At 40.1% G+C, this 23,972-nt stretch overlaps 1 protein-coding gene across 5 annotated transcripts in view; it reads right to left on the reverse strand.

Moving 5' to 3' along the window:
* Positions 1-5,052: 5,052 nt before the first annotated feature.
* Positions 5,053-23,972, reverse strand: part of LOC132393496 (bromodomain and WD repeat-containing protein 1-like) — a 158,105-nt gene continuing 139,185 nt past the window's right edge. For 4 of the 5 annotated variants that reach the window (XM_059968825.1, XM_059968826.1, XM_059968827.1 and 1 more), the window contains 2 exons: positions 16,264-16,413; positions 5,053-12,135 (listed from right to left, as the gene is read on the reverse strand). In XM_059968825.1, the coding sequence (XP_059824808.1) occupies positions 11,414-12,135; positions 16,264-16,413 (872 nt within the window). In that variant the 3' untranslated portion in view covers positions 5,053-11,413. The remainder of the gene's footprint in view (positions 12,136-16,263; positions 16,414-23,972) is intronic. The other variant, XM_059968828.1, reaches the window with a different exon arrangement.

A 23,972-nucleotide genomic window follows, 5' to 3' on the forward strand; every position in this document is an offset into this window, starting at 1 on the left:
CAAGTGGTTTGGAAAACCACAAATGAAACGCTATTTTTAATTAAGGGGGGGGAAGAGAAATCTATGTATTATAGACTAAGATCTGTCACTTTGCAATTGCTGGAATCCATCAGTAAGGAGATTATTGCAGAACATTTAGAAATTCATGACAAAATCAAGTGAAAGTTGAATTTACTGTTTTATGCACAGGTGCAATGATTAACCTGCAGCAGCATCACAGGCTCATGACATCAGGCGCACTAAATTCTCAAAATAAACATCAATTTATACATAAACCAGAAGCCCTGGCTGAACCAAGAGATGGAGAATTTGCAGAGGTGAGGTGTGATGGGTAGTTTCCAAGACCAGTGATTCAGGAAGAAGTCCGGGTACAGAAGGCCGTCGTGAGAGTAGAAAGATAATTCCGTGTGAAATTAGAGACACAATTAAATGCACGGCAGCTGTGGCGGAGTGTGCACGGCCGTATTCCTAATGGCATGAGTGGACGTTTTGCTTCACTTCCCAATAAGCTCAACACCTTTTATGCACACGTTGAAAGGGGGAATGGCACGACCCCTGTGTGAATCCCCACAGAGTCTGAAGACCCTGTGATCTCGTTCTCAGAAACCTTCAAGTGGTGATTCCTTGCAAGGAGCCCCAATGGTGAACCTGGCCAAGTACTGAGAAGCTGTACCCACCAACTAGCTGGAGTGTTCTATTTCTCACTGAAAAAATGACAGCAATCATATCTGGGGCCCCAAGAACGGCAGCATGAGCATACGCAATGACTACTAACTGGTAGAACTTGTATCTACCACAATGAAGTGCTTTGAGAGGTGGGTTATGTCTAGAATTTTGCCTCCCAGGTGCCAGGGTCATGGATGTCTCAGACTGGGTCCACAGCATTCTAAAGGGGAGAATTTCTGATGACCAACGACATAGGCAGGAAAAGGGATGAGGTCCTGCAGAGTTTATAGGAAGTTGAGGAGAGAGCTGAGCAACATGACCTCCAGTGTTGTGATCTCTGGATTGCTGCCTGTGCCACATACCAGCGAGGGTGAAAATAGAATGATTTGGCAGATGAATGCATGGCTGGGGAATTGGTGCAGGGTATCTGGATCATTGGGATCTCTTCTGGGCGACGTACAACCTCTACCAAAGGGACAGATTACACCTGAACCCAAGGGGGACCAGTAACTTTGTGAGCACGTTTGCTAGTGCTGTTCAGGATGGTTTAAACTAATTTGGCAGGGGGATGGGAGCCAGAATGATAGGGCTGAGGATGGGACAGTTGGTACCCAACTACAGTAGAGGCAGTGTGTTCTGAGACTATGAAGGAGGACAGGCAGATGATGGGATGAGGTGAAGTGTAACATTGGGGCAAAAATCAAAAAGACTGATGAAAATGGGACTGAAGGTGTTACATTTGAATGCACGCTACATACAGAACAGGGTAGATGATCTTGAACATCTGCTGAAGATTGGCAGGTATGACATTGTGGGCTGTAAAAAAGATCGTAGTTGGGAGATACACATTGTATCGATAGGACAGGCAGGTAGGCTGAGTGGGTGACATGGCTCTGCTGGTAAGGATGAAATTAAATCCTAAGAAAGATCAGAAGATACAGATTTATTGTGGGAAGATGACTTGTTGGAGCAGCTTGCAGTTGAGCCTAGGGAAACACAGTTCAGGATTGGATGTCACATAATGGGACAGCATTGATTGGGGAGCTCAGTGAAAGGATTCCTTAAGAGGCAGTGATGATAATATGATAGAATTCACCCTGCAGTTTGAGAGTGAGAAGATAACCTTTCAGGTACATCAGTACTGCAGTGGAGGAAAGGGAATTACAGAGGAATGAGAGAGGAGCTGGCCAAAGTTAATTGGAAGGCCTGAACAGATTAGATATGGCAAAGTTATTTCCCATGGTAGGGGATTCTAGGACAAGAGGCTATGACTTCAGGATTGAAATACATCCATTTAGAACAGAGATATGGAGAAATTAGTCAGAGGGTGGCAAACCTGTGGAATGTGTTGCCTCGAGCGGCTGTGGAAGCCAAGTCATTGGGTGCATTTAAGGCAGAGATAGGCTCTTGATTAGGCAGGGCATCAAAGGGAAGAATTGGATCAGCCCATGATTGAATGGTGAAGCAGACTTGATGGGCCAAGGTCTTATGGAAGGGGACACTAGAAGGGATGGCAGCTGAGCAGCAATGGCTGGAGTTTCTGGGAACAATTTAGGTGTAGAATAGATAGATCCTGAAGAAGGGAGGATGATGAAACTGTGGCTGACAAGGTAAGTCAAAGACAGCATAAACGCAATAGAGAGGACATACGATATAGCAAATATTTGTGGACATTAGAGAAGATTTGAAAGCTTTTAAAACCCAACAGAAGGCAACTGAAAAAGGTATAGAGAGACAAAAGATGTAAGCTATCCAATAATAAGATACCAGAAGATTTTTCAGATGTATAAAGAATTTAAAATTGAGGCAAAAATGCAGACAAATTAATAAGTATTTTTGCATCAGTTGTCACTGTGGAAGACGCTAGCAGTATGGCAGAAATTCAAGAGTGTCAGGAGGCATACGTGAGTGTAATTGCTATTGAGGGAGAAGGTGCTTGAGAAGTTGAAAGGCCTGAAGGTAGATAAGTCACCTGGACTACACCCTTGGGTTCTGAAAGAGGTAACTGAAGAGATTGTGGAGACATTAGCAGTAACCACAAGATTATGGAATGGTTCCAGAGGACTTGAGAATTGTAGATGTCACTTCACTCTTTAAGAAGGGAAGGAGAAGGAAAACAGAAAATTGTAGGCTAGTTAGCCTGACTTCAGTAGTTGGGAAGATATTGGGAGTCGATTATTAAGGAAAACATCTCAGGGTTCCTGGAGGCACATGATAAAATAGGCCATAGTCAGCTTGGTTTCCTCAAGGGAAAATCTTGCCTGACAAATCTGTTGGAATTCTTTGTGAAAATAACAGGCAGGACAGACAAAAGAAAGTCAGTGGATGTTGTTTACTTGGATTTTCAGAAGGCCTTTGACAAGAAGCCACACATGAAGCTGCTTAAAAGAGTAGGGAAAGTACTAGTATGGTTAGAAGATTGGCTGACTGGCAGGAGGCTAAGAGTGGGGATGAAGGAGCCTTCACTGGTTGACTGTCAGTGACTAGTGCTGTTCTTTAGGAGCCGGTGTTGGGACCTCTTCTTTTCATGTTAAATATCAATGATTTGGATGATGGAATTGATAGCTTTGTGGCCATGTTTGTGGATGATACCAAGATCGGTGGAGAGTCAGATAGTGTTGAGACAATCTTAATGTGGACAAATTTAATATCTAACTTAAGAGATCTTCTGTTAAAATAGGAATGCTCTGTGTGTGTATGCACTACCATTCAGTTTGGTTGGTGGAGGGGAGAGGGGGATGGGGATGAGGGTTGGTGGGTGGCTGGGTTAACAGTCAAAATGTAATCAGTAACTGGTTGTATTGAATGTAATTTGTTGGTTTTGCAATAAAAATTAGAAATAAAAAGTGTTGAGGAAACTGAGTCTGCAAAAGGAATAAGATTAGGAGAATGGGCAAAGAAGAGGCAGATGGAATATAGTGTAGGAAAGTGTATGGTCATGCACTTTGGTAGAAGGAATGATAAGGGTGATTATTTTCTAAATGATGAAAATTCAAAAATCAGAGATGTCAAGGGATTGGGAGTCCACATGTAGGATTCGCTAAAGGTTAATTTGCAGGTTGAGTTGGTGCTGAGGCAGGCAAATGCAACGTTAGCATTCATTTTGAGAGGACTAGAATATAAAAGCAAGGGTGTAATACTGAGGCTCCATGTGGCATTTGGGTCAAGTATAACAAGGTTACCCGTACATGTAGTCTTGTGCAGCTTCTCTGGTGCTGAAGGGATGGCAAGCAAAAAACAGAATCTGTAATAGGAACTAAAGGTAATTGTTTCATTCTTCCCAAATTTCAGTTGGACATTTCTGCTCATCCAGATCAAGAGCGTGGACAGATAATGTAAGAGGGATAGTTACCAACAGCAACATGTAAAATCTGAAAATGCCCAATTGGCTGAACATAAATGAGAAATGTGAAGGAAAGTTTAGGGATAAAGCTGCAATGTAGAGGTAGGAAGTGATACTCTCTATTGACTACAGCTTGGCATTCAATACCATCATCCCTTCAAAACTAATCAATAAACTCCAAGACCCGAACCACAAAGCTGTCTGCTTAGCCCCCTGCTCTACACTTATTCCTAAGTCCTGACAAAGGGTCTTGGCCCGAAACGTCGACAGCGCTTCTCCCTATAGATGCTGCCTGGCCTGCTGCGTTCCACCAGCATTTTGTGTGTGTTCCTCTGATTCCTTAGGAGTTTGTAAAGATTCAGCATGACATTAATACTTTGACAAACTTCTATGAATGGGTAGTGGAGAGTACATTGACTGACTGTATCAAAGCCTGACATGGAAACACCAATGTCCTTGAACAGAATATCCTACAAAAATTAGTGGATATAGCCCAGTCCATCACAGGTAAAGCCCTTTGCACCATTGAACACATCTGAACAAAACACTGTTGAAGGAAAGCAGCACCCATCATCAAGGACCCCACCACTCAAAGACATGCTCTCTTCTCGCTGGTGCCATCAGGAAGGTGTATGGGAGTCTCAGGACTCACACCACCAGGTTCAGAAACAGTGATTATCCCTCAACCATCACTCAACTTCACTTGCCTCATCATTGAAACGTCTACGGACTCACTTTCAAGGACTCTTCATCTCATTTTCATATTGCTTATTATTTATGTAACCTGCACAGTTGTCTTTTGCACACTGATTGATCACACAAGTTGGTGCAGTCTTTCATTAATTCTGTCCTAGCTATTATTCTATTACAGATTCTTTGAGTATGTCCACAAGAAAATTAATCTTTGGGTTGTATATGGTGGCATATATGCACAGATAATAAATTTACTTTGAACTTTGTTGTTAGGTATTCTCTGGTAGACCCAAGTGGATAATATAACTCACCACAAAATCCTGACCAAAATACAACTTTTTGAATGCTTTTTATTTTTAAACAATGATTTTATTTTTACAATGGGAATCAATTTTCTGCATAAACCTGGAAAATAGCATAACTACAGCCACATACACTAATTAACACAAGATTCTATGCTGCTAAGGCAAAAATTTCAAGTTTCTATATATTTACATATGCACAATTTACAATAAATTGTCAAAAATAAAATAAACTGCCAATGTTTTTCCTTTCATAAGAAAACTGAAATTTTCCAGTTAGGTAAACACCTCTCCCTGAATAATCTGATTCATCAGTTAACATATATAAACAGTCCTGAGATCAAAATTGAAACAATTTGGCAAAAACAATGTCCCAGGAAAATTAATAAACAGCTATTTTAAAGTGGATACTTTGGAGAAAATCTCTAATGTGCAACATGTTTAAACTTTAAAAAAACTATTAACCCATGTTGTTCTAATCCACACACTGGAGCTCATAGCCTTTTGCCTTTGTCACAAAGTTGCCAGATACAGTACTTAATAGTCGCTATTGCTGCTTTCAGTGCAACAGTGAATTTTGCTCCTGCAGAAGTGGGCACCATTATTCTGCAACTCTTTGTCCGTCTCTCCAAAATCAGAAAATCCTACCACTAATTAATAAATTTGTCTATGCAGGAGTAGAAATTAAAATTCATATCAGACATTCCAATTTGGCACTGCCGTAGTCAGCTTTGGAAATTGTGCTCTTCTTCCCAAATAAAATATCAAAACGCAATAATCACATGATTTGATTCATTGCACTTTATCACACATATTAGCCTCCAAAATGCAAAATGTATGGAAACATTACCCACTATATTGCAAAATATACAGCACAGTAAATCATGGACCATTATTGAAAACCAAGATCTTAGTTAACTGCCTGTATTAAATCAATATCTATTAATTCTATCATTATTCAATATTTTAAACAGTTATTACAAAATCTTAAATGTCACTCCTACAATACTGTGCTCCTACCTGGAACTCAAAAGCATAGTCAATGATACACATTTCCTTAAATTGATATAGTTCATCTTTGAGCTAACATCTCAGGAATTTATGTCAATATAAAACAAAACTTTAGTATTTGTAATTAATTCAAGGCTTAAACTATAGGTAGTGAATCAATTCAGTCATAGCATATGTTAGCCATGCACAAAACTATTAAGCTTGTTCAGAAATTGAACTAGCTTTATAACTTTTGCAGTAAATTAATGTATTTTAATATAAAAAATGAAATAACATGCTAAACACTGCATGTCTGAAGATTATAGGATTCTTTTTGAGGCAGTCTTTTGAAAGCCCATTTGCTCTGGATAATAAACCTCTTCTGTAAGCGAGGCAGAATTTCCAAATAAGCTGTGTATGCAATACAAAATGCAAGTGGAAATCATTGTTCTTAGTTATCATTCTTTAATACATCATGCGCAAAGACAAAAATATCAAGCAACACATCCAGAAAATTAATTCATTGAAACTACTGCATCATTATCTGACAAATGTGGAGATTTTAAATTACATTTTAGGACAATTCCATTGTGCAATATAATATGTTGTTCAAAACAATGCCTGAGAAACACAGTGTTTATAATTTATGATCAAGGGGTATTATTTTTGTAGTATATTTCAATTAACAAAAACAAGATAGATTTTTATCAAGGCAGCCTGTGCACATGCACAGAATAATTGAAAAATAGGGAAATTTCAACTATGAAACAGAATGGTACGCAATTGTGCCAATGCCTTCATTACTAATTACACCTTCAACCATAGTTCTTTAGCTGATAGGGGAAGGAGGGTCATGTCAATACTAATTGTTTTGGCATCTCTGAGATAGGTGGTGGGGGAGGGGAAGAAAGGAAGGAAGAGAAAATGCATTTCCTATTTCACGTTACTATTTATCTCATTCCAATGTAGTCTCCAATTGAACATCTTTCTGACATTAACCACATAGGCACATTTTAAGCAACTCAGGTGAAATTTCTTCTTGAGAGTATCCAAAATAAATGATTCCATTCAACCTGCTTATATTATTAAGGCTAAAAATTAGTGGAAGATGCCAGATTTTATGGAGTTGTACCCATTCAAATTGATACTCAAATTTTATTAATCTTGCTCAAGATTAAACTAATTTTTAAAAAATAGAATACATTAGTGTATCTTGAGAGATGTTAGGGTGATAATCTCTGCTGATATAACATGATTCGATTTTGATAACAGATTGGCTAAATAGCATAATGCTGTAAAGTATTGCATTTAATTACTCAGCCTTTGTCATTGGCAATAAAAGAAACGCGCCTGTTTATATTATTTTAATTTTACCACAATATAAAGGGACAGAGCGGAGTTATAAAGCTCTAAGTAGATTACAGAACCATGGGATGGATGTAGGGATGCAAAGTGTTGCGAAACAGAGCCAAAAACCTGTGAAAAGTTATGCTTCTCCATAGGTGCTGATTATTCACAGCATTTTCTGTTTCAAAGTTGGAAAACAAAGATAGATTCATATTGATTTTGTGCAGTCTCTAAATGTTAGAATTCCAGGGAGTAAGTCAATTGCAAAGTACATTTTAAAAAGTTATTTCCTTTAGGAATTTTACCATGATTTGCAGGGAAAATATGATTTAACAATGAGGGTTTGGAATGGGAGTAGGATATGCACAGGTGCTGGAAGAAAATGGGCACAATAAAGCAAAAATACCTTCTTGTTAAGGTTGGAATGCATACTTTGAAACACTAGTACCATGTGTCCATTTCCTAAATTTACAACAATCTCTGAATTTTGTTGTTCAATGTTATTGGAATGGGCAAGAGGAAAACATTTCAATAAATAAAATTAAAGCCATCATGAAGATTTAGTTTATAGCAATTAATGATTACCTCAATGTCAGCATTGCATGATATTTTAGATATCAAAATGACTTCATCTTTACTATTTTCTAAACTGTCTTCTTTGCATCCATTGAAATATAGTTGGGATAAAAACAGTTGGGATACTGTGATTCCACTGATGGTTCATTACTCATTACAGATATCGGTTGTTATCTAGTTAACAATTACCAACGAAATGCAAGTATCTGAGGGAATTATCCACCCCTCTATAATTAGGCATCATTTTCTATCTGCAGTATTTTCACCACTTATACACAAGTCAAGATATTATCAAGGGAATGCTTAACCTAAAATAAAATCAATGACGACAATAAGTTTTGACTTTTGGTTAATGCAAGAAATGAAAATCAGACAAGTTACTTGGAGACAATTTTAACCTAATGTCCACCAGAAAACTCAATCTTTTGCCAATTCTTGCTTGGTTTTTCCTAATGTTACTTACTGTTGAAGCAATGAAATGATATTGAATCCACCTGACTCTATGGGTTCCTTCTCCTGCAAATTGGGCTAAAATCACCTGTTAACATTTTACAAAAAACTATCACCACTTCAAAGCTTTCCATTTTGAAATGATATTAAATCTAAGAGTGAAATATTCTGTAACATTAGAATTAAACATGGGAAGGAAAGGCATGGTTTGCAAAGGAAAAACATAGTTTAATGTGTTCCTGAGGACAAATAACATCAAAAGATTATGAATATCATCTAGCATAATTGTAGGCACAGACAAAACTAAAGGCACCAAATCTCTTCATAAGCACAACTCCACACCAATAAACTGTGGATGAGCTAAAAGGCCACTTGCTGTTACAGGCGGTTGTACATATTTTTTAAAAATACTATCAAATTGAGCAAAGCTGGCTGCCATCATCATACTAAATCTCAGAACATTCTCTTGACAAGTGTTCAACTATTTCCTCTTCAGAGTGATCATTTGGCAAACAACATTTTGCATATGAGAAATGGAAAATACCTATGCATTTTATAATTGAACAGTATAAAAGAACTTCTTATTAAAAAAATTATGTTTTCCTTCCATTTGTCATCCTAGAAAAAAAAGTGGTAAATGGAAATTGATCCAGATGATAGGACATCTCTAAAGAATGATGTCTACTGGTCCCACGCTGCAAAAGTTAAAGCAGTATGGCAAACTCAGACATTCAAATCCTTTGTTTGATCTCTGAAAAACTCTGCAAGGAGCAGAAGTTTAATTTAACTGTTAGAATCTGAGAAGTCTGAAGGTGAAGACATTAAATTGTAGGTAAATCTAATTTGGAAAAATTAAACTGACCTGATTTAAGCACAAATACTTCACTAAATAAATGGCTCACCATAAACAAAAGTGAAGTTTGCACATCCCTGTGAAAAAACCTAGTTTTGCAGTGATCTTCAAAATTATGATACCATCTGTTGGAATATACTAATAACAGTGCATCAACATTTTCAGTAAAAGCGTCAATCTTGTATCATGGGGGATACATTATAGATTTCAATAAATATTATATATAGGCATATAGGCAGAAGAATCCTGACCATTAGCGACAGTGAAAATTAATTTTGATGCATTTCATTCCAAAATAATGGAACATAAAATAATGAATCAGTTTTCTTGTGGCACTCTTGTGAAATTTGTGGTTTGTAACATTTTACCAAGTTGAAGATACTATCTACCAACATTCGGGCATCACTGATTTGTTGCAGACCTGCTCAAACATTGTGCCACCCCAGGTGACTTTTGCTGAAGAAATTAAATTAGACAATAACTTGGAATTTAAAGACACACACCCAGACTCTTCAGTATAGCGTTGTGCCAAGAGACACATAAAAGCAAATTCCCAATTATTTGTTGCTGGCTAATATCAGTCTGCACAATTGTAAGGTCATAGCAGTTAATCAGACTGAGCTGAGAAAATAAACAGGAGAACCTATTATTTTACAAAACATGTTATGCAGCTTGTTGCTGATTGAAGTCTAGATCAAGTTTGGGTAAAAACACTAATCCCTTTAACACTTTGGTTAGCTAAGTCTAAATGTTCACCAGCTACACATAGATGGACATTCAGCCAAGACTGGCTTAACCTACATTACTGCACATCAGTGTAAATCACTGCCTTTAAAGTTGAACAGCACAAAAAGTGACCTAATTATACAAACTCTGTAAGTGGATATAAGACCAGTTGAAAGTATAGGTTGAAGATACAATTAATTTTCTGCACATTTAGGAAAATTGCATTATTTTGGAATAAACACACAATTTATTACAGCAAAAGTGCACCATATCATTCCAGAGTTAGTAAGTTACGCATGCTTGGGTTTAACTCAGATCGCCATTTTTAATTAAATATTTTGAAAATGCCCTTAATGAAGGACTTAATTTTAAGACTACCTTTTGGCTAGCACTGAATATTTGCATAGCTGTTGAAACATCAACAAATTTAATTACATAAACTAGACTGGATTAATTTTTAACTTAAATAATTTACCAGAAAAAAAGAGGTATAACCAAGTTTAAACCAAATTCAAGTACATTTTTTCTTGCATTTTATAGTTTATCTGCTTCTAAGTTAATTTTTATTCCCCTCATTTCAACCCCAAATGATCCATTACAATTCAAAATGTGCATATTCTGCACTATTTGTATAAAATTGGCACAGTATAAATATTTCATTTCTCTTTGCTCTCAAGCTTGCAATAAATGGGGAAATGTAGTATACTCTGAGCATTAAGGCCAGCAGCAAACAATGCTTTATTCTGTCCTTTAACCAAACACGACGATCAGAAAATTAATCAGTTACTATGGCTGCTGACTAAACAGACAAATGACAAACAAAATCCCAACAGGTTAAATTATTATTCATCCAAATAAGGTACACTGGAATTAGGGCAAATTTACAGACTTCTGTTTAATTTTGCACACCTACTTCAAAGAAACTCTCATCTTTTCCATACTGCAGTGCTATTCCATTCTCTTAAACTCATCCTCTTCCAAAAATAATTTCTAAATTGGTATTAAAGTACACAATTTTGAAAAAAACGTTTGAACACAAATTCAATTCATGGAGTCATTATCACAGTTAGTGAGATGGATGCAAACTGATCCTTTTTGATTCATAATCCAGCACCCAAATTTGGAAACAGCTACTTGGACTACTGAAGAGACAGCTGACCTAAAGTACACGCAAAGCAGTAAAAATAAATACATTTTGTTGTAGTGTTCAATAGAAGACAAATGTAAGTTAGAGACTCTTTTCGTGCATGGTCCACAGACGTGACTAGAGTTCCTTATGTCCTTTTTCCGTATGTTGTGCTGTTAAATGGTGCTTAATGTTTGCAGCGTCAATTATGATTTTTTGTATCTGTGAACAGCCAGCTTCCAACCCCCTCAGAAAATAAATCCAGAAAAAAATATAAATATAATCCCTGAAATTCTAGAGAAAAAATTCACAGTGGTACGATGCCAATAAATGGCTGCTTCTCAATCTCTCACTCTCATGGGTATCCGCCGTACACGTCCAGACCTGGATATTCCATTATTCTCATTATGTAAGACACCATCCGTATCGGAATCATAATCGTCGTATCTTACAGTCCTTCTGCCTTGATTTCTGGTCCTTATTGCAGAGGGTCTACAAACACAATCCCTTTTGACATAATCAGAGTCATCGTCATCATCTCCCTCTTCCTCTTCACTGTCCAAGATATTCTGCTGTTTCATGTATTCTAATCTGTTGGTGCCTTGTTTAGTGACAGCTTTATTTTTTCCTCTCTGTTTAACTTTTCTAGGTCTACCTTTTTTCAATTTTTTTTTCACTTTAACTTTTGACTTTGCTTTCACATTGTAATCACTGTCTAAGTCAGAAGCAGATCCTGATCCAGATTCAGGGTCTGTCTGTGATTTTGATTCAGAACTGGAGCTTGAGCTGCCTTCAGATGTAGAACTGGTTCTGCTACTGGAACTACTTTTGCTGTGAACAACCTCCTCCCCTGGCTGCTGCTCCTGGATATCAGAGATAGAGTCATCATCTTCCACAACATTGACATTTTTTCTTTTCTTAACACCACCAAATAGCTCCTGATCCCTTTCTGGTTGCGAGTCTTCCTCAGAATCACTCAATATCTTGCGTTTTTTAGCTGCTGTGGTCTGACGGACCAATTTTCTATTATGTCCATTTATCCGAGTACCACTAGCACTTGTTTCTGAAACAGAACAGAAATATTTTAATATGAAGATAGTTATAAAATAAGCAGAAATTAGAAACAGCCGAACAGGAATCCCTGGTAGCAATATTAATGAAATACACTCAATGACCACGTTATTAGGGACACCTGTATTCCTGTTTGTTAATGTAAATATTTAATCCACCAATCATGTGACAGCAACTCAAAGCATGCAGACATGGTCAAGAGGTTCAGTTATTATTCAGACTAAACATCAGAATGGGGGAGAAATACGATCTAAGTGATTTTGCCTGCGGAATGACTGTTGGTGCCAGACCAATGGAGTTTAATGCGGACAAGTGTGAGGTATTGCACTTCGGAAGGTCAAACCAAGGTAGAACATACAAGGTAAATGGTAGGACACCGAGGAGTGCAGTAGAACACAGGGATCTGGGAGTACAGATACATAATTCCCTAGAAGTGGCTTCACAAGTAGGTAGGGTTGTAAAGAAAGCTTTTGGTATATTGGCCATTAAAAAAATCAAAGTACTGAGTACAAGAGTTGGAATGTAATGGTGAGGTTGTATAAGACATTGGTGAGACCGAATTTGGAGTATTGTGCAACACACACAAAATGCTGGTGGAACACAGTAGGCCAGGCAGCATCTATAGGGAGAAACATCGACAGTGCTTCTCCATATAGATGCTGTCTGGCCTGCTGTGTTCCACCAGCATTTTGTGTGTGTTGCTTGAATTTCCAGCATCTGCAGATTTCCTCGTGTTGGAGTAGTGTGTGCAGTTTTGGTCACCTAATTACAGGAAGGATATTAATAAGGTTGAAAGAGTGCAAAGGTTTACAAGGATGTTACCAGGACTTGAGAAACTGAGTTACAGAGAAAGGTTGAATAGGTTAGGACTTTATTCCCTGGAGCATAGGAGAATGAGGGGTGATTTGATAGAGGTGTATAAAATTATGATGGGTATAGAGTGAATGCAAGCAGGCTTTTTCCATTGAGGCCAAGGGAGAAAAACACCAGAGGTCATGGGTTAAGGGTGAAGGGGGAAAAGTTTATGGGAACATTAGCGGGAGGCTTCTTCACGTAGAGAGTGGTGGGTGTGGAATGAGCTGCCAGATGAAGAGGTGAATACGGGCTCACTTTTGACATTTAAGAAAAACTTGGACAGGTACATGGATGAGAGGGGTATGGAGGGATATGGCCCAGGTGCAGGTCAGTGGGACTAGGCAGAAAAATGGTTCGGCACAGCCAAGAAGGGCCAAAAGGCCTGTTTCTGTGCTGTAATGTTCAATGGTTCTATGGTACAGGGTGGCTTGAAGTATGTGAAAAACTGATCTACTGGAATTTTTGTGCACACCAGTCTCTAGAGTTTAGAGAATAGTGGGAAAAGTAAAAAAAAAGAGAAAAGAAAACCGTTTGCTAGTTCTGTGGGAGAATGGCCAGATGAATGCAAGCGGACAGAAAGGTGAAAATAGCCACTAGTCACAGTGCTGTGCAGAGCATCCCTGAACAAACACATCAACTCTTGAAATGGATGGGTTACAGAAGACCACAAACATACACTCAATGGCCAGTTTATTAGGTACAGTGGTATGCAAAGGTTTGGGCACCCCGGTTAAAATTTCAGTAACCATGAATAGCTAAGCGAGTAAAAGATGAACTGATTTCCAAAAGGCATAAAGTTAAAGATGACAAATTTCTTTAATATTTTAAGCAAGGTTACTTTTTTATTTCTATTTTTCACAGTTTCAAAATAACAAAAAAGGAAAAGGCCCCAAAGCAAAAGTTTGGGCACCCTGCATAGCCACTACTTAGTAACACCCCCTTGGGCAAGTATCACAGCTTGTAAACGCTTTCTGTAGCCAGCTGAGTCTTTCAATTCTTGTTTGGGGGATTTTTGCCTATTCTTCCTTGAAAAAGTCTTCTAGTTCTGAGAGATTCTTGGGCCATCTTGCTACACTGCTCTTTTGAGGGCTATCCACAGATTTTCGATGATGTTTAGGTCGGGGGACTGTGAGGGCCATGGTAAAACATTCAGCTTGCGCCTCTTGAGGTAGTCCATTGTGGATTTTGGGGTGTGTTTAGGGTCGTTATCCTGTCGTAGAAGCCATCCTCTTTTCATCTTCAGCTTTTTTTTTTAAACAGACAGTGTGATGTTTGCTTCCAGAATTTGCTGGTATTTAACTGAATTCATTCTTCCCTCTACCAGTGAAATGGTCCCCGTGCCACGGGCTGGAACACAAGGTCAATGCGTGATTGATACACCCCCATGCTTAACAGTTGGAGAGGTGTTCTTTTCATGAAATCCTGCACCCTTTTTTCTCCAAACATACTGTTGCTTATTGCGGCCAAAAGCTTCTATTTTAACTTCATCAGTCCATAGGGCTTGTTTTCAAAATGCATCAGGCTTGTTTAGATGTTCCTTTGCAAACTTCTGACATTGAATTTTGTGGTGAGGATGCAGGAAAGGTTTTCTTCTGATGACTCTTCCATGAAGGTAATACTTGTGCAGGGTTGCTGCACAGTAGAACAGTGCACCACCACTCCAGTCTGCTAAATCTTCCTGAAGGTCTTTTGCAGTCAAACAGGGGTTTTGATTTGCCTTTCTAGCAATCCTACGAGCAGTTCTCTCGGAAAGCTTTCTTGGACTTCCAAGCCTCAACTTGACCTTCACAGTTCCTGTTAACTGCCATTTCTTAATTACATTACGAACTGAGGAAGCAGCTACCTGAAAATGCTTTGCTATCTTCTTATAGCCTTCTGCTCTGTGGGCATAATTTTTTTTTTAATTTTCAGAGTGCTGGGCAGCTGCTTAGAGGAGCTGCTTATAAACCTTTGAAATTTGCATCACCTGGCCTTTCCTAATGACGACTGTGAACAAGCCATAGCCCTAACAAGCTAATTAAGGTCTGAGAACTTGGTAAAAGTTATCTGAGAGCTTAAATTTCTTGGGGTGCCCAATCTTTTGCATGGTGCTCCTTTCCTTTTTCCCCCCCCCATTCTAAAATTGTACAAAACAAAAATAATACACTCATTTTGCTTAAAATGTTTTAAAAGAATGTTTCATTTTTAACTCTATGACTTTTTGAGATCAATTCATCTTCTACTCACTTAGCCATTCACAATAACAGAAATTTTGACCGGGGGTGCCCAAACTTATACATGCCACTGTATAAGAGGTACTTAATAAAGTGGCCACTGAGTGTATAAACCAGGTCACTTTGCAGGATGAGAATGCTGGTGAAATACAAGGCCTGAATTTGTCAGAATCATGGTGGCCTTCACCCATATAACTGTCAGGACTTCGGTGATAATGCAGCAAAACCAAAAATAGGGTCACTATTTATGGTAGTTTTTCTTAATACTCTCTAATGTTACTGGAGCTCAGAAATGTGGCAATTCCCCACCATTGATAATACTGGATCTGCACAAATCTGTGCCAAGTAAGATCATGATTTCAAAAGAAGGAAGCAACTGAAAGGTATTAGGTAGATGGAAGTTGAGATTATTTTTTAAAAATTCTTTTGGTTGGCATATCAAGTACATGGAAAGAAAACTTCTGCCAGACAGCTAGCCAACTATTTTGTGGGTGGTTTTTGTTCTGGACTTATCGGGATCCAGTCGTAGGCTCTATCAATATCTAATGGTACAGCTGGGCTATATCCAACTCTGGAAAAACTGCATTAGGCATTTTGTAATCTGTGGCAAGGATTACTACAATCTCTGAGCCGAAGCTGAACCAAAAAAAAATTATGTTTTAAAGAAAAATATGAGAGATAATTTACAACTTGCTTATTTTTTGTGATGAAGTAACCAGAATACTAAATAATGTTACATTTTTAAACAATGATTCATGTTACAAAATCCAGCTGAAAACTCAAATTAAGATTCTATCAACTTTAAACATCTAGGCCAAAAAAACTGGAACAGCAAAATGCCATTTTGTATCAAAATACACTTAATCTAAATAATTTATTAACAAATTGAGTACACCAAGTACTATTAACTCAAAGTGCACAGTAAAAGATGGTAGATTATATGGCCAATTGCATCCAAATCAAAGTTTGAGATTCAAATCCTAAGTTATCCAAATAAAACGACCCTTTCAGCTTAATTCACATATAAAACTCACTGGTTTAATCACACTCACCTATTTTGTGTTTAGATAAGATTCGCTTTTTTACTGTCCTACTGCTGCCTGCCACACATTCTGTTTCAGTAAAGTTTGAAGAGGTTGAAGATTTCTTAGTACAATTATTCTCTTCGGCAGAACTTTCACTGGAGTCTCCACTTTCTGATACTGTGAAATACAATATTGCAGAAAGCAGCTCATATCTTTGTTTGGTTTACACAGGTACACAAATCTTTTCTAAGTCATTGCTTTTATAAAATCACAGCATAGAAAGCTATTGTGTCCCATAGTATTCACATCACCAACAAAAAGCTCTAAGTCTATCTCCGTTGCTTTGTGTGGTACTTCAAGTGCACAACCACATTTTTTTCAATCCACTAATTTTTTCCTATCCCAGACCAACTCAGGTTGTCAATTCCAGAATTATTTCAATTCTAACTCCTCTTTTAATTATTATATTAAAGGAACCATGGCTCTTGAATTCTGTGTTAAGTAGAACAGTTAATATTCTAAACCTTTAATTATTTCACCAACATTCTAAAGAAAACAACTCCACGTTGGTCAATCATGCCTCATAGCCAATCATGTTCAATCTAAACATCCTTGTAATTCCTCTTTATACCGTTTACTATTTTCACATTCTCATTGTAATATAGTGGCTTCAACAGTGCATTTTATGTAGCACAGAAGACTTTTATACAGATCCAACAGAATCTTGCTACTTTTTCATTCCTTCTTTTGCAAATAAAGTCTACACCAAGCACATCTTTCCCTCCTTCCCCCCCCCCCTCTTTCTGCAGGGATCGCTCTCTATGCGATTGTCCATTCATCCCCCCCATCCCTTCCCACCGATTTCCCTCCTGGCACTTAACCTTGCAAGCGGAACAAGTGCTACACTTGCCCTTACACTTCCTCCCTCACCACCATTCAGGGCCCCAGACAGTCCTTCCAGGTGAGGCGACACTTCACCTGTGAGTCGGCTGGTGTGGTATACTGCGTCCGGTGCTCCCGGTGTGGCCTTTTATATATTGGTGAGACCTGACGCAGACTGGGAGACCGTTTCGCTGAACACCCATGCTCTGTCCGCCAGAGAAAGCAGGATCTCTCAGTGGCCACACATTTTAATTTCACGTCCCATTCCCATTCTGATATGTCTATCCATGGCCTCCTCTACTGTCAAGCTGAAGCCACACTCCAGTTGGAGGAACAACACCTCATATACCGGCTGGGCAGCCTCCTACCTGATGGCATGAACATTGACTTCTCTAACTTCCGTTAATGCCCCTCCCCTTCTTACCCCATCCCTGATATTTAGTTTTTTTTTCTTTCTCTGCCTGTTCTCTATCTCCCTCTGGTGCTCCCCTCTCCCTTTCTTTATCCCTAGGCTTCCCTTTCCTTTCTCTAGCTCTGTATCCCTTTTGCCAATCACCTGTCTGGCTCTCAGCTTCACCCCACCCCCTCTGGTCTTCTCCTATCATTTCGCATTTTCCCCTCCCCCTCCTACTTTCAAATCTCTTACAGTTAGTCCTGATGAAGGGTCTTGGCCCGAAACGTTGACAGTGATTCTCCCTATAGATGCTGCCTGGCCTGCTGCATTCCACCAGCATTTTGTGTGTGTTGCTCTACTACACCATGTAGACTTCTTTAGCCACCTACACGTTACCTCGGGTCTCACTGAATGTGTCATACAGCACAAAATCAGGCACATTGGATCATCATGGGAAATAGTGTCTTATAAGTTTAATTGAGGATTTTTAAGTGGTGACCAAGAGGATTAGTGAGAGGGGGACAGTAGATAAGGCCTACATGGACTTCAACAAACTTTTTACAAGGTCCCACATGGGATAATAAACTTGACTTTGTTCTTAAAATTCCCCAAACATTGTTTGTTAGAGCAATAAAGCAGCAAGAACATAGCACACGTGCAGGCCCTTTCACCCAACAGGTCCATGCTGACCACAGTGCCTAACCAGCTACTTCCAACTTACTGCATTTCGCCAATATCCTTCCCTGCCCTTCAGGAGAATGGGGTTGAAAGGGGTAAGTGAGCTATGATGGAATGCTGTGCAGACTCAATGGATCAAATGGTCTAATTGCATTCCTGTCTTATGGACTTCTATATACCTATTCAAGTACTTTATAAATGATAAGAGCACTTGTCTCAACAACTTTCTCTGTACTTATCACCCTCTGCATGGAAAAAGGTGCCCCTCACATTTAAATCTTTCCTCCCTCACCCTAAATCTATACTCCCTAGTTCTGGACACCTTTATCTTGAGGAAAAGACCATCCACTCGGAACTCTGTGTGCAGCTTTGGTCACCTGATTATAAGAAAAACTTGGTTAAACTAGAAAGAGTGCAGAAAAGACTTAAAGATTTTGCCAGGACCATAAGGTCTGAGTTACAGAGAGACTGGCTAGGCTAAGTCTTTATTCCTTAGAACACTGGAAAACAAGGGATGACCTCATGGAAATGTTCAAATTTATGAGAGGCATCAATAAGATGACTATTTTCAGCACTTTATTATAATTTTTTTTTAAATCATGTGCTTGAACACCCAGAATCCTCTGCATCTTGGAACTCCACAATTTCTCACCATCCAGATGATATACTTTATCTTCATAATTTTCCTGCCGTGTGTCTACATCCTTTTGTCTCTTCACAACTCAAAATCTATCTTAGTGTCAACAGCAAATTTTGGCCATATCAACTTTAGTGTCTTCCTTCAAATTATTAACAAGTTCAGCTTTGACCACTGAACGACACTATGTTAGACAAATAGTGAGTATCCTATCAATCCCATATTGTGAATCTTGTACAATATGGAAAGGCTTTGAAATGTCAAGAGGATATTCAACCGTGACAGGATACCCATCCTCTGATCTGCTTTTCTTGGTAAAATGTTTACATAGCTAACCAGACAAGTTTCTAGTCAAAGATATGCTTGTGGATGTGGTTGGTGAAGAATGCTGAGTGTAATATCATTGAATATCAATTGAAACTCAGACTTTATTACTTACATCCGTCATATGAGTAATAATCTTTACGTTAGTCTCCATCTAAATGTGCAGTGTATAGTAATTTATAATTAGTATGTACAACAGGACAGTCAATATAACATAGAAATAGAATTGTGTCAATGTGAATTAATCAGTTTGATGGCCTAGTGGAAGAAGCTGTCCCAGAGCCTGTTGGTCCTGGCTTTTAAGCTGCGGTACCATTTCCCGGATGGTAGCAACTGGAACAGTTTGTGGTTGGAGTGACAGGGGTACCCAATAACCCTTCAGGCCCTTTTTACACACCTGTTTTTGTAAATGTCCTGAATAGCAAGAAGTTCACATCTACAACTGCACTGGGCTGTCCGCACCACTCTCTGCAGAGTCCTGCGATTGAGGGAAGTACAGTTCCCATATCAGGCAGTCATGCAGCCAGTCAGGATGCTCTCAATTGTGCCCCTGTAGAAAGTTCTTAGGATTTGGGGACCCATACCAAACTTTTTCAACCATCTGAGGTGAAAGAGGTACTGTTGTACCTTTTTCACCACACAGCTGGTATGTACCAGGGGGGCACCACTGAGTAGTTTCTATTAAAGTCAGACAAGCCATCCTCGGATAGTGAAAAAAGAATTTTCTTCAGATGGATGATCTGTCTTTGATTATCATGGATGAGAAGCACTAGGATGGCCTTATTTCAGAGCATTGTGTAAGAAGACCATGGAACGTTTCTTCACAAAGAAGGAAAGTTGAAGGACAGAAGAGACAAAAGTTGGAGGGAGAAGAAGCCAAGAAGTCGAGCAAGTTCTTCGCACCCTTCTTTGAAAAGCCCAGAACAAATAGTTCCATGGAGTCACCTGCACCTGCTACAAGCTTGTTAGAATCCGAAGGTGGATCAAGTACAAATGCGCCACAAGCAAAGGAGGAAGTCAAGTCAGATAAATCTGAGTATGACGAGATTTAGAGTGAGGCTGCCACAGAGAACATGGACATGACAGGAGGGGAAGACGGTGGTGGTGGTGATGTTGAGTTTATTGAAGAGATTTTACCTGATGAGATTGAACCTGACGACACTGAACCTAGTGAACTGGATGGTGTCAAAGAACCTCCAACTATCATACCAGAAGTGATTGAACAGCATGACATTGGACTTCTGAAGTTCGACAAGGATACTGGAAAAGTAATTCTGCCTGACGCATTGAGAACAAAAATAATAAAGTTGGGTTCAAAGTATTTCCAGAACAGCGAGAGGCCTTTCCTGCCAACAAATAACCGCTCAATGAACAGAACTTGGTTCAAGAGGAAACTGGGAGCTGGTCGTGATGAGGAAGTGACTCGCTTATGGCTTATTCATTCCCTTTCTAAAAACTCTGCATTTTGTATCTGTTGTCTTCTCTATTCCCAGTCAGACCACCAATCCTCATTGGAGCAGAAAAGTGGATTCAACCAGTGAAAAGCATCTGAAAGGATCAGTGTTCATGAAGATGCCAAGAATCATTGGGAATGCTTCACACAGTAGAAAGAAATGGAAAAAAATTTAGCTGGAAACAGAGGAGTTACTGATGCAGTATTTCAGTCACAGATTGAGAAGGAAAAGCAGAAGTGGCGTGATAGCTTGACGAGAATCCTTCACTGCATAACATTTCTTGCGACTCAGAACCTGGCTTTGCGAGGACACAGAGTCACTTCAGCTAGACAATGTGGGAAATTTCCTTGGCGTACTGAAACTACTGGTCTTCTTCGACCCTGTCATAAAAGAACACCTCACTCATTTGGAAGGTCGTCCTGGATCCACGTCTTATCTTTCACTGGGTGCCCAGAACAAATTCATCCACATGATGGCATCCACTGTTCACCAGAGTTTACTGAGGAGCTTTCATAAAGCCAAGTACTATGGTCTCACGTTCGACTCGACTCCTGATCAGGCACACCGTGAGCAGATATCAGAAGTAGTGAGGTATGTGGAAGTTGATTTTGAGAGGAAAACCGTCAATGTTAGACAGTCCTTCCTTGGTTTTATCCAGATAAGCCAGAAGGATGCTGACAGCTTGGTTGAAGTCATCTTGAAACAGCTAGAGAAGGACGATATGGAGCTACAAGATTGTAGTGCAATGACAACCAGTGGAACAAGAAGTGACGCAAGGCAGTTGTACAACCACATGTTGAGTTACGATTGAGATTTTGCTAGAATTTTGGAATAAAGTACTCATTCACATTGACCGTATTCAGAAGAGGCTGCAGGATCCTAGCATGAACTTCCATGATGCTGCCCTGGATTTCAAAGCCCTCTGAGATCATTTTTATGATGAAAGAAAAGTGTTGGTCAGTGAGTCACTCAAAGGAGGAGTTGGTCTCTGTCAAGAATGGAATACTGAAGTTGAAAGACATCAGAGACGAAAGAAATGAATGGCTGATGAGAACTCAAGAGACACTGGGTTAATAGCTAAAGAGTAAATGGAAAGAGTCATGAAGGGAATACTCAACCATCTTCACAGAGAAATGGACGAAAGGTTCGCTCATTTGCACTTGCCCTTACACTTACTCCCTCAACACCATTCAGGGCCCCAGACAGTCCTTCCAGGTGAGGCGACACTTCACCTGTGAGTTGGCTGGTGTGGTATACTGCGTCCGGTGCTCCCGGTGTGGCCTTTTGTATGTTGGTGAGACCCAACACAGACTGGGAGACCATTTCGCTGAACACCCACGCTCTGTCTGCCAGAGACAGCAGGATCTCCCAGTGGCCACACATTTTAATTCCACATCCAATTCCCATTCTGATATGTCTATCCATGTCAAGCCTCTACTGTCAAGATGAAGCCACACTCAGGTTGGAGGAACAACACCTCATATACCGGCTGGGTAGCCTCCAACCTGATGGCATGAACACTGACCTCTCTAACTTCCGTTAATGCCCCTCCTCCCCTTCTTACCCCATCCCTGATATATTTAGTTTTTTCCCCCCTTTTTTTTCCTCTCTGCCCATCACTCTGCCTGTTCCCCATCTCCCTCTGGTGCTCCCCTTCCCCTTTCTTTCTCCCTAGGCCTCCCGTCCTGGGCTTTGGCAAGCCTGTGTGATTGCTCGCTGAGGGGAAGAAGGTAAGGTCGCTAGGTGCTTTTTAGACTTATTCTATCAATCCAGTTCAGGTATGGGGGAGACAGTCAGAGCAGTGGTGTGCTCCGTATGCAGTATGTGGGAGGTCAGGGTCAACACAGTTGTCCCTGATGACCACACCTGCAAAAGGTGCGTCCAGCTGCAGCTCCTATCAGACCAAGTTAGGGAGTTGGAGCAGGAGCTGGATGAACTACGGATCATTCGGGAGGTGGAGGCAGAGATAGATAGGAGTTATCAGGAGGTAATCACACCAAAAAACCAAGAAATAGGCAGATGGGTGATGGTCGAGAGAGGCAGGGGGAGCAGGCAGAGAGAGCAGAGCACCCCTGCGGCCATTCCCATTAACAATAAGTATACCGTACTGGATACTGTTGATGGGGATGACCTACCAGGAATGAGTTCTAATGGTCCTGCCTCTGGCACAGAGGTTGAACCCTCAACTAGAAAGGGGAGGAGGGAAGAGAAGAGAGCGATAGTTTTAGGGGACTCTATAGTTAGGGGGGCAGATAGGAGATTTTGTGGGGCAGATCGGGAGTCTCAGATGGTATGTTGCCTCCCTGGTGCCAGGGTCCGGGACATCTCAGATCGGGTGCAGGCTATTCTTGAGAGTGAGGGCATGAACCCAGATGTAGTGGTCCATGTAGGGACCAATGATGTAGGTAAGGTGAGTGAGGGGGTCCTGCTTAGAGAGTTCAGGGAGTTAGGAGTGAAGCTGAAAGGCAGGACCTCCAGGGTGACAATCTCCGGATTGCTACCTGTGCCACATGCGAGTGAGGCGAAGAATAGAATGATTATGCACATTAATACGAGGCTGAGAGCATGGTGCAGGAAGGAAGGGTTCAGGTTTTTGGATAATTGGTCTTTGTTCCAGGGACATTGGGATCTGTTTCAAAGGGATGGTCTACATCTGAACCGGAGGGGTACTTACATTCTTGCAGGAGTATTTGCCAGTGCTGCTCGGGGGGGTTTAAACTAGATTTGCAGGGGGCAGGGATCCAGATCCAGAGGGTTGGTCAGAAGGTGCATGGGGTTAAATGTGTACAAGGTTTGGGTGATCTTGAGAAGGTCATCAAAATTCAGGGTGCAATTTGCCCGATGGAAGTTCAAGGAGCTGGGTTAGGTACAGTAGACAGTGTTTTAAGCAAAGAGAGGAGGAATGGGCTAAGAATTCTATACTTGAATGCGCGTAGTGTCAGAAATAAGACAGATGAGTTTGAAGCTCAGATGAAAATGGGGAACTACGATATTGTTGGGATAACGGAGACATGGCTGCAAGGGGATCAGGCCTGGGAATTGAGTGTACCAGGGTATACGTGCTATCGTAGAGACAGAAATATGGGAAGAGGGGGTGGGGTGGCCCTGTTGGTGAGGAATGAGATTCAGTCCTTAGCAAGAGGTGACTTGGGAACAGGGGAAGTAGAGTCTGTGTGGATTGAGCTGAGGAACAGTAAGGGTAAAAAGACCCTAATGGGTGTTGTGTACAGGCCCCCAAACAGTAGCGTGGATATTGGGTACAAGTTGATTAGGGAGTTAACATTGGCATGTGCTAAAGGTAATGCAGTCGTTATGGGAGATTTCAACATGCAGGTGGACTGGGAGAATCAGGTAGGTGCTGGACCCC

This window comes from Hypanus sabinus, chromosome 4 (assembly GCF_030144855.1).
Source record: "Hypanus sabinus isolate sHypSab1 chromosome 4, sHypSab1.hap1, whole genome shotgun sequence".
Taxonomy (NCBI): Eukaryota; Metazoa; Chordata; class Chondrichthyes; order Myliobatiformes; family Dasyatidae; genus Hypanus; species Hypanus sabinus.